The sequence below is a fragment of the Cajanus cajan genome, chromosome 1, assembly GCF_000230855.2.
Source record: "Cajanus cajan strain Asha chromosome 1, NIPB_CcT2T_4, whole genome shotgun sequence".
NCBI classification, from domain to species: domain Eukaryota; kingdom Viridiplantae; phylum Streptophyta; class Magnoliopsida; order Fabales; family Fabaceae; genus Cajanus; species Cajanus cajan.
Window position 1 is genome coordinate 6,371,893 of NC_138517.1, and position 11,765 is coordinate 6,383,657.

Here is an 11,765-nt window from a genome sequence, read left to right on the forward strand (position 1 = left end):
TCTTTCAACAAATTTCCCCCCTGAAATATACTCAATGCATGGGACAAACAGTGTCACAACAAGAAGTAAGTATGTTAAATTTAGATAGTTCATATAATTGAAGTTGTCAGTCATACCTATTGCATGGAATAACCAATTAATTTTCCATTTTTGTATATTCAGGATCTTTGCTACTCATTAAATGATTAGAAATTGTTAACCCGACCATCTATATATTGTTACTGAGAATGATTGGAGAAGATGAGAGCATTTTCGAGAAAGAAAAATTCATTAAAAATCATATGCATCTCACCTCACAAGCATTTTTGGGGTCAAGAGATTTGCGTAACATTTTTTTTTAATAGATCTTATCATATATCTAAATTATAAAAGGATATTGAATACAATTTTAAAAAAATATAGAGAATATAAGTGTATTTTTTTTTTCATATTATCATAGAAAATAAAAATCTATGCGTAGTTTTTATATTTTATTGTACAACATTATGTATATATAACTCATGAAAAAAAAAATGAAGGTTAAACAGTTGTGCATCATCCAAAAAGACCTTTCTACTAATAAAGACAATTGTGTATATATAAATACATGTCTTTGTTTGAATGATATGAGACTTTACTTACATCCTAACATAAACAACTTCAGCCATTCTAATATTTTTGTGATTCATAATCTTACTTTATGTAATGATAATCATTATTGTAGATTTACACACCATAATTCGTTGATGTTAATTAATTATTAATTATTTTTAACAAACAAATGTTTTAAAAAAAATCAAGGTTAAAACCCTATTTTGGTCCCTTATATTAATTGTTTGTTTTAATTTAGTCTCACTTTTATTTTTGGTTTCAATTTGGTCCCAAACTAATTAATTGGTTTTAATTTAGTCCCAAATTAATTAATTAGTTTCAATGTGGCACTTCCGTCCAAATTATTTAAACGGAGTTTACTTTTGGCCACGTGGATGCCACGTAGATGCATACGTGGATGTCACGTGGATGATAATTTTTTTGAAAACACCTGGACCCAGAATGGCTCGTTCTGAAACCGGATCATCGGGCCCAAGGCCCAACGCAACCCTAATTCACATCAAGGTACGTGCATTACTTATACGAGACTCATACTCATACAAACCCTAATTTTGGCATCAGAGTCTCTTTTGCAGGTACCACCCCCATCTTGGAGCACCAACGTACCAGTGAAGGAGGCTCACCGATCTTACTTGGCGGATCATCACTACAGCAGATCTCCGGTAAGAACACATATATATTTGACAGAGCTGGTACATAACTTTTGCATGAGATCAATTTTCAATTTTTCATATTTGACAGAGATGGATATATCCGGCATAAACCAACAAGAAGGTTAATTGGTGCTCAAAATTAAAAAAAAATGAACTTTAATTTGTTGTTTCCTGACGAGATTAGGAATAATGTTTAGCCTTTAAAAAGTGATAAAAAAAAATTACTTTTAAGAGATTTTTATACAAATAAAAGTTGATTTGTAATCAGTCACGATCATAAAATATATTTTTTCAATTTTTTTCTTTTTTTTTTCTTCTTCTCATAATTAATAAGTAATTCGTGCTTACGCACAACTATTTTTCTTTTTCTATTACTTATGAAATAAACATTATTTAAAAATTTATATATTAGAATTGGACTTCTAAATAAAAATATATTTTTTTCTAGATATATATTTCTATCCCATGTAAAAAAAAATTAAATAAAAGTTAAAAAAATTCTTATAAACCCTTGAAGAATTTTTTTAAAAAACATTCTTGTACAAGATAGATGTTTGTATCTAATATATAGGGACTGATTATTTTTTATTAAGCGGCATTTTTAAGTTTTAAAAAAGAATTTGGTGACATTAGAGTTTAGATTAAAGATTTAATTATAAAATAAAATATTCTTTTTTATTATAATTTCTTTTGAGTTTCAAAAAAGATTATTTTTTAAAATTAAAAAAAGTTTTAAAAAAAAACTAAAGAGAAAATGTTACTAAAAAGACTTTAGCAACCTCAACATTTACATGTGATAAAATATAGAGAAATCTAATTATGTAAATTTGCCTATTTCATTTATATCTATACTATTAATAAAAGAGATATTCTAATTTTATATACACAAATTTTGAGCTAATTTATCCTTATAACTAATTCTAAATTACTTTTTCTTTTATTATCTTTAATCTTTTTATTTATTATCTCTTTTTTCTACTTCAAAGATATTTGGTTTCCAAATCTCTGTCTAAATAATCACTCATTATTTTATTTTTTATAACTAGAGAGTACCTCTTTTTTTCTAATATGTATAGTAGTTATTAAAATAACTTTAGTAACACACAGAGATATATAGTAGATTAAAAACTGGTTGAAATGTCTTTTTATTTTTATAGTTTCACTTTATTTTATCTTTTTAGTTTCTATAATTAAAAATATGTTAAAATATTATTTAGTCTCTATAATATCACTTACATTACCTTTTAGTTTGTATACTTTTAAGTCTCTATACTTATAATTTTTTAATTTTTTAATCTCTGTCATTAATTTTTTGTTGTTGTAATGTTGTCCTTTTCGTATTGATGTAACCAAGATATTAATTTAAAATTTTTTGTGTATTTGATGTCAATTTTATTTTGTTAGAGTTATTCTAAATTAGATTTCTTGACACTTCATGTCTTTTTTGTACCCTCATATGTAACACTTATAGTTGAAACACTTTTTTATTCTCACGAAATTAAAGTTTTTTTTATCACATCAACACAAAGTTATAAAAATATTAACGATATAAACTAAAAACATCTACCTTTAACTATAGGGACTAATTCAATTGTCTCTGATGCAGATTTTATTTTGTTAAAATTACTCTAAATTAGGTTTCTCGATATTTTATGTTACTTTCGTACGTACCTTCACCTATGACGTTAATTATTGAGACACTTTTTTTTTTATTCTCACAAAATTGAAAACTTTAACCACATCAACCCAACATTAGAAGATAATTATCAATATGGATTAAAAGGATTTACCTTAAACTATATAAACTAAAAAATATTGAAAAGGATAAATATAAAGAATAAAAAGTTTGTTTTAAACTATAAAAACTATAAAATAAGATAAGTAAAAGTATACATATTAAAAAATATATGTTAATCCTTGGAATAAATGTTTTTAGTGTTAGTACTTATCTATGATTTGTTTGCTTTGGTAAACATACTTGTTCTCATGCATCCGTTATGGTGTTAAATTCATAATTTGGCTCGTGTCTTCTATGCTTTGACCATGATTTTATTATTATGTTGTAAACCTGTAAATGACAAATCTATTGTGGATAAACAATACATCAGAGGTGTCATTTATGAGGATTTTAGTCTATATATGTTTAAAAGAAATTAGTTTATTTCATGAATAAGTTTATCTAAACTTATCTCATTCAATAACTCACATTTTACATCAAATTTTAATAATTCAACTGTTAAATTTAAAGTTCTTAATGTATACATTAAGTATGCAACTCTTTAAAAAAATTTAAAAATTATTTGATACTTTATTTCATTGATTCAAATGGTCGGATAATCATAAAATCATTTTATACGTTGATTTGAATTAATAAAATGAAGTATCAAATGATTTTCAAAATTTTTAAAAATTTGTAGACTTGATCTATGCATTAAGAACTTTGAATTCAACAGCTGGATTATTAAAATTTAATGAAGAACATGAATTATTAAATGAAGTAAATTTAGGTAAACTTACTCATAGAATAAACGAATCCCTTCTTTTATATATATATATATATATATATATATATACACACGTTATTAATGTGAAGTATTTATTGATTTTATGGATGATTATCACTAAAAAAATTCAACTCTCCATTTTTGTTGAAGTCTTGTATTTCAATTACATTTTTTTATTCATAATATTCAAACATGAGATCATATATTTTTTTTTTAAAAAATTGAATCTAATTTTACTTAAATTAATGACTTATTAATTTTTTTATAAAATATTTAATTATACACATGATCAACCATTGAACCAAATATTAAACATAATATATATGACATATGTTCTTTAACTATAGATCCTGATTTGATCTTCAATTTAAGCATGAAGTTGTGACTAAAAATACTATTCTATCCTTATAACATTAATCTAGCAAGAATGAGTTATACCTTTTTATTAGACAAAAATAATTAAATTATGTAATTTTTTTAAATTATCAATAATTAAAAATAGTTTTATTGTATCTCAATATAAATTTTTTATTATCATTTTATAATATAATAAAATATTTATTTATAATAATTTTTAATTATAATATAATTTATATATTAAAAAAATTATTATAAAATATAAATTTAAGGGAAAATTCCACTAATCTCTCCTAAAATTTCTTTATATTACTCACACATCTTCTCTAATTTTTAAGTGAATACTAATCTCTCTTATTTATTTATTTAAATAACACATATACCTCTTTATAAAATAACATTAATTATACATTATTAATAAAAAATAAATTATTCAAAATAACAGTGTGTACTTTAATCATTAAAAACTGTAGTAGTGTATTATAAAACACTACCCTTAACCACATGAAGTATCACTACCCATGCCCCAATATCTTTTTTTCTTTTTTTATGCTATTTCATTTACTTAGTTCATCCTACAACGGTGTAGTTACTTTTTCAACAAAATGAACTAAGAGATGCAACATCCTATATTAGGCTTATCATACTCACAATTCTCTATTTTTGACTCCTTCACATGTAAAATACCAACAAAATAAAATAAAAAAAAGTCACTAAATGAGTATGTAATGCAGACATAGAGATATATTTTTTTCAAAAAAAATATTCAGAAACATATCATAACTAACGGGGTGAGATTTTTTTAAAAAAAAAATTAAAGAATCATGAACATAATGCAGAAATAAAGAATAAACACATTAGTGTATTCTGAATCCATTTCTATTTTTTTTTTCTTTTTCACATGTTATCATAGAAATGAGTAGATTTTAAAAACTAGGTGAACAACTTTTTTCTGAATTTTAATTATATAAATCGTGTTTCTATTTAAACTAATATGATATGAAAGTATCTGTAAGGAGTATATTCAGCAGTTAGAAAACTGAATCAAAGGTAAATTGGGTGAATATGAATGTTGTTTTCCTTCAAAAATCAGCAGCTATTTTCTCTTTCTTAAAAAGTTGTTGTTGAATAAATATATGAATGTTCTGTTTTCATTCATAAATTAGCAGATAGCTCTTAGGGTTTGTGTAGGAGTTCACTGCAAAGCCTTGCCTAACCGCTGCAGTTTTCTCAGGTCGGGTTGAGGGCTACCGTCGAAGCCGGAACCTGTGCTATCGGAGGGCTACTCCTTCTCCGCCGTTGACTGATCCGATGACCTTAAATGCCTGGCTTCCTCCAATGTCTTTGTCAGTATTAAGGTTTAGGTTTCCAAAGTTTCTTCCTTTTTATGCAAATGCAACCTTCCACTCTCAATCTCTCAATCACGACGATGCCGTTGCCTCATTCAATCGCATGCTCCATATGCATCCTTCCCCACCCATCTTCCATTTTAACCACATTTTGGGATCCCTTGTCAAGATGAACCATTACCCAACTGCTATTTCCCTTTCCAAACAATTGGAATTCAAAGGTATTACACCAGACCTTGTTACTTTGAGCATCCTCATCAATTGCTTCTGCCACCTCGGTCACATCAATTTTGCCTTTTCTGTGTTCGCCAAGATTCTCAAAATGGGATATAAGCCAAATGCAATTACCTTCAATACACTCATCAAAGGCTTCTGTCTTTGTGGTCAGCTTAGGAAAGCACTGCAATTTCATGATTGCGTTAAAGCTCAAGGATTTCAGTTGAACCATGTTAGTTATGGGACTTTGATCAATGGTCTTTGTAAATCAGGAGAAACAAAGGCTGGCATAGAGTTACTCAAAAGGATTGAAGGGCATTCAATTAAACCTAATGTGGTAATGTATAACACACTCATTGACAGCTTATGCAAAAATAAACTTGTTGCTGATGCCTGTAATTTGTATTCTGAAATGCTTATCAAAAAGATTTCTCCGAATGTTGTCACTTTCAATAGTTTAATGTATGGCTTTTGCATTATGGGTCATTTCAAAGAAGCAATTGCTTTTTTAAATAATATGAAATTGAAAAACATCAACCCAGATATTGTTACCTTTAACATATTGGTTGATGCGTCATGTAAGGAAGGAAAGATAAAAGAAGCTAAAATTGTGATAGCTTCGATGGTAAAAGCAGGTGTGGAATTTGATGTTATTACTTATAGTACATTAATAGAGGGATACTGCATGGTTAATGAAGTGAAAAAAGCAAAGCATGTATTCAACTCTATGTCCCAAATAGGAGTGGCACCTGATGTTTATAGCTATACTATCATGATTGATGGATTATGTAAGAAGAAAATGATAGATGAAGCCATCAATCTTTTTGAAGACATGCAACGCAAAAATATGATTCCTAATACAGTAACTTATAGTTCACTTATTGATGGTCTGTGCAAATCGGGAAGGATAGCTGATGTTTGGAATCTTGTTGATGAGATGCATGATAGAGGTCAACCTGCCAATATAATTACCTACAGTTCCTTATTGGATGCTTTATGCAAAAATGGTCATCTAGATAGAGCAATTGCATTATTCAAGAAAATGATTAGTTGGAGAATTCAGCCAAATAAGTACACGTACACAATACTTATCGATGCACTGTGCAAAGGTGGAAGACTTGAGAAAGCACAAGAAGCTTTTCAGTATCTTTTGATTAAAGGCCATCATCTGGATGTCGTGACATATAATGCTATGATCAATGGACTTTGTAAAGTGGGGTTGTTTGATGAAGCATTGGCCTTGCAGTCAAAAATGGAAGAGAAAGGTTGCATCCCTGATGCTATAACTTTTGAAATAATTATTTCTTCTCTATTTGAAAAAGACGAGAATGATAAGGCAGAGGAACTTCTCCAAGAAATGATTACTAGAGGCTTATTGTAAGTGTTAAATCAGGTGAGATGCTTTCTAGTTACTAAAGAATAACTAGGTCATTTGATTTGTGGCAAAAAATAGTTAGTCATTGATTCTCTTGATTCATATTAACTATACGTAACCTATTTTCAATCACTTATATATGCAAATGTGTTCCAATGTGTCAGCAGTCGGCTTCTCTAATCTGCCGATGGTTATTTCAATTTATTTTCATTCCAATTCCATCTAATGTGCTTCATCCTATGGATATGCAAACTGCACTATGATTTTCTCTTCTCTTCTCTATATTTGTTTGCAACTGTTCTCTCTCATTAATGAGCCTCTCACTCTCAACTCTAATTTGACCTTTCTCACTTGGTTAAATAAGACATAAATAACTTATACATTTGGGCCTATTTTCCACGTATGAAGGGGGCCCAAAACCCAAGGGTGAAAATTTTCAATTAAATCAGTTTCTACTCTTATTAGTTTGCTTTTTCTATCATTCTATACTGGGACAATAACGAGGTAGATGAACCTTGTCGAATTACAAAATGATCATGGCTTCTAGATTTGGGAGATTTTCTTTTTGTATTGCTTTTGTTTTTTAATTTTAAGAGTTGGAATGTGAAAGGGTAATGATGTGCTTGTGTTATATTTTTGTATCAATTGATCCTTCAAGAAGAAAACGAAAGTTGATTCTTTGTGCTCTGAGTGAGTTGGATATTGAATTTGAAGTTAATGAGTGAATACAAAAAGTAAAATAATTCTATGTATAAATGTTCATATCGTTTATGTGATGCAGTTTGGTTGTTTCTACGTGCGTATTGTTAGTTATCCATGTGAGCTAAGAGATAAACATTGTGCAATTTGCACATGGAAATTCCCCCTTCACATTTTGTTTCCACCCAAATGAGTTTACAGAAACTTGTTCTGTTTTGTGAGTCACAACAAGAACAAACTTTGAATGTCAAGTAACATATTATAGAGGGGGTAGCATTTCTATTTTGGACTTGTTAATTCTTGAATGAACCAAGTGTGTTCATTTCTGTGATAAATCTTCTGATGCATTTTGTAATGTTGAACTAGGTTCCTCTGCCAGAGTAAAATTCTTTGGTGCAAGTGATATACCAAATGTGGAAAACCTTGATCTCCAGATGTATACACAAATGGCTGAACTCTTCATATGCAAGCTCATAATATATTCACCACCACCAACCAACAGAACTACAAGTAGGACTGATTTCTTCCCTGTACTGTTTCCATAGTTTGTGTCTTTGTTTTAATTTAAGTTACAAGGTTTGCTCTTTATGTTAATTATGTTTTGGAAAAATGATAGAAGAAGATACCAAACCCAGACTACACATTAGTCACTTGCTGTCTGTAAGGCCGGTGCTGCAGTGAAGAAAATTCAACTGTACAAGGTATGTGAGGTTTCACTAATAATAGTTCCTATTTGTGTATCTTGTATTCTCATGGTCTGCTTTCTATTTTTAATTTTTAGCGCATCGCCAATCTGGCTGGTAACAAGAATTTGGTACTGCCTGTGCCTTCATTCAATGTTATTAATGGAGGCTCACATGCAGGAAATAAGCTAGCAATGCAGGTAATGTCTATTTAATATTGCAATTGAACACGTATATATATATATATATATATATATATTATTTATTTATTGAATTACTTACCCTATGTCTTCTACAGGAGTTTATGATTCTCCCTGTCGGGGCATCTTCCTTCAAAGAAGCAATGAAAATGGGTGTAGAAGTGTACCATCATCTTAAGGTTACTGTCCTTTTCATCAGTTTTCTTTTTAAAATTAAAAATATTTGGATGAAAGGAAAAATCATTGTTACTAGTGGTCATAATTTGAGATGTTGATCTGTTCATCTCGCAGGCGGTGATTAAAAAGAAGTACGGACAGGATGCTACCAACGTTGGTGATGAAGGTGGCTTTGCTCCTAATATCCAGGTCCTTACCTGCTCCTTTTGGTTTGAGAGATCTAAGCATTATTTAAAAGAAATATAAATAATTTTTAACTGAGCTATTTATATTCTCTGCATATCAATATCTTTATTCAATAATCCAAAAATATATAAAAGATTATCATGTTTTTCTGCTGTTACTGTACAGTGTACACCGAGCATTAACTATCTATATCTGCTGGTTCAATATAATTTTATCACCCCACATTGTATGTTTTTTCTGTTAAATTTACAGGAAAACAAAGAAGGTCTCGAGCTTCTGAAGACTGCCATTGCCAAAGCTGGTTACACTGGAAAGGTTGAGTCTTCATCTACTAAATCTGTTTTAGCATCTTAATATATGGCTAATTAATTACTATTACCACAGGTTGTAATTGGGATGGACGTTGCTGCTTCAGAATTTTATGGCAGCAAGGACAAAACATATGACTTGAATTTTAAGGAAGAGGTTGAAAAATTACAAATTTTTCCCCATTTTTTCCTTAAATTTTCATCTTCCTCAGTTGAGAAGTATTTCTTTGTCAAATGCTTTAACTATAAAATTGACTACCTTATTGCAGAACAAGGATGGATCACAAAAAATCTCAGGAGACAGCTTGAAGAATGTGTACAAATCATATGTGACAGATTATCCAATTGTGTCCATTGAGGATCCATTTGACCAGGATGACTGGGAGCACTATGCAAAATTAACGGCTGAAGTTGGTCAGCAGGTGCAAATTGTTGGTGATGATCTCCTTGTCACCAATCCAAAGGAATGCTATATTAACTTCAAAACCTGTGGGCTATGTTCTGCAAACATGCATCATTTTGACAATATTCTGTCTATTATTAACTCTGCAGCGTGTGGAGAAAGCAATTCAGGAGAAGGCTTGCAATGCCCTTCTGTTGAAGGTAAATTAACTTTTTCCTTTTCCATGTTAATTAGGTTATGTTTTTAATCTGAAGTTCTCTATCAACTATAACTAGGAAATTTATTTATTTATTTATATGAATGTCAGGTGAATCAAATTGGTAGTGTAACTGAAAGTATTGAAGCTGTGAGAATGTCTAAAAAAGCTGGTTGGGGTGTCATGACTAGCCACAGGAGGTACTTGATGTCTAAAAATGTTTCATTGTTTTTCTTTATCCCCTTGTATCCATTTGTTCTGTTTTCCAACATTATATTATTCTTTGCATGTGCTTACTTGATGTCTAAAAAAGTTTCATTGTTTTTCTTTATCCCCTTGTATCCATTTGTTCTGTTTTCCGACATTGTATTATTCTTTGCATGTGCTTACTAATGTGTTCCATCTTGGTTTTTGTAGTGGTGAAACTGAGGATACGTTCATCGCTGACCTCGCAGTTGGGTTAGCAACTGTAAGTTGCTAGAAGCTTGTTTAATCGTATCATCTTCTCTTTTTGGTTCCAGTGGTGCCTTTTCGGACAAATTGTGTATATATTTTGAAACACGAATTTTTTACTTTAAGCTGATAGCTGATATAATTTGATCATCTTTTGTGGATTATTTAACAGGGGCAAATCAAAACTGGAGCTCCCTGCCGATCTGAAAGGCTTGCCTAGTACAACCAGGTAAAAACCGCCAAGATTATCATTTCTTTTTTCTTTTTCAGATGAACTGAGTTACTTGAATACCTTGGAAACAATTGTCACTTACCCTTCTCTGGGCTGTGTTATTGCAGCTTCTGAGGATTGAGGAGGAACTTGGTTCTGCTGCTGTGTATGCTGGTTCCAAATTCACCAAATTCAGAGCCCCAGTGGAACCCTACTGATTGTTGTTTAGCACAGGATCACTAAGTAGCATTTGAATAAGATTCCGTGGGGCTTTTGTATTTTTGCCAAAATTAAACTAGTCTTCTTTTAAGAGAATATAGGTTTTTTGAGCGTGGGATTTTGAAGCGAGAAAATAGGGCACTATATTTTTCTCTATGGTTTGGCTTGTTGGAATATTATCAACTATTAATACAAATCCTTATGAATTATGTCTAAACTGGTTTTCCTGCAATCACACTATGTTATCTATCAAATTTGGTTTCCATAACTTCAAATGGTAATAACTCTCGAATAAGTAACTTCTTCAACAAGATTTTAATCAACAAACATACTTTTATTAATGGAACTTTAAATTTATTAACTTGAATTCTTTAGTTTTTAATATAAACTAGCAACTTGGTTTTTAACTTGAGAATTTATTTATACCATGATTTTTACTAACTTTTGTTACTATTTTGCAACAATATGACATATATTGAACATCTTGAATTACAATTACTAACATGTTATATGTGTTCATTTGATGTTGATGTAAGAATGTAAATGTTTAATCGAAAAGAACACTAATTAAAACATGAATAAGATTATATAGAATACAGTTTTAATTAATAGAATTTTAAATGAAAAAAGATGAGAAATATAAATTGGGTTAGAAAGATGCGAATGATATATCGAGAGAAAGGAAGAAAGAAAGAAAATTAAAAGAAGAAATTTATTTGACAAATGAGTATTGAATAAAAAATTGGACAATAACATACACTTTATTCTTGGAAAAAAAACACGGTAACTATGTGTTTATTTTTGGGTTGGATGAAGAAAAAAAAAAGTAATATTCTAATAAAACAAAAAAAAATTATACTTCTAAATTTTTTTATGAATAACTAAATTAATTTTAACTATTCTCAAAATCATGATTTTTTTATCATGATTTCTAATCTTTACAAAAAAAAAATAAAAAATCATGATTTCTAAATATGTTATTTTC

At 29.4% G+C, this 11,765-nt stretch overlaps 1 protein-coding gene across 4 annotated transcripts; it reads left to right on the top strand.

Moving 5' to 3' along the window:
- The first annotated feature begins 5,171 nt into the window (after window positions 1-5,171).
- Window positions 5,172-10,579, top strand: LOC145957402 (enolase). Of its 4 annotated transcripts, XM_083073661.1 has the most exons (10): window positions 8,361-8,445; window positions 8,526-8,627; window positions 8,726-8,806; window positions 8,919-8,993; window positions 9,243-9,305; window positions 9,375-9,455; window positions 9,568-9,901; window positions 10,009-10,097; window positions 10,315-10,366; window positions 10,523-10,579. In XM_083073661.1, exons 2-8 carry the CDS (start codon window positions 8,622-8,624, stop codon window positions 10,023-10,025), a joined length of 657 nt encoding a protein of 218 aa, XP_082929787.1. In that variant the 5' UTR covers window positions 8,361-8,445; window positions 8,526-8,621; the 3' UTR covers window positions 10,026-10,097; window positions 10,315-10,366; window positions 10,523-10,579. The 4 variants fall into 4 exon arrangements, with proteins under 4 accessions (XP_082929781.1, XP_082929783.1, XP_082929786.1 ...); XM_083073660.1 differs by lacking the exons at window positions 8,726-8,806; window positions 8,919-8,993; window positions 9,243-9,305; ... (3 more) ...; window positions 10,315-10,366; window positions 10,523-10,579 and adding exons at window positions 5,536-5,675; window positions 5,843-7,047; window positions 8,111-8,254; XM_083073655.1 differs by lacking the exons at window positions 8,726-8,806; window positions 8,919-8,993; window positions 9,243-9,305; ... (3 more) ...; window positions 10,315-10,366; window positions 10,523-10,579 and adding exons at window positions 5,172-7,047; window positions 8,111-8,254.
- The last annotated feature ends 1,186 nt before the right edge of the window (window positions 10,580-11,765 follow it).

What these genes read in the sequence shown, in the direction of transcription:
- LOC145957402 (XM_083073655.1), top strand. Translation starts at nt 5,417, where the DNA reads ATGACCTTAAATGCCTGGCTTCCTCCAATGTCTTTGTCAGTATTAAGG. An exon ending in ATGATTACTAGAGGCTTATT is followed by an intron (nt 7,048 to 8,110) that starts GTAAGTGTTAAA and finishes ATGTTGAACTAG; the next exon opens with GTTCCTCTGCCAGAGTAAAA.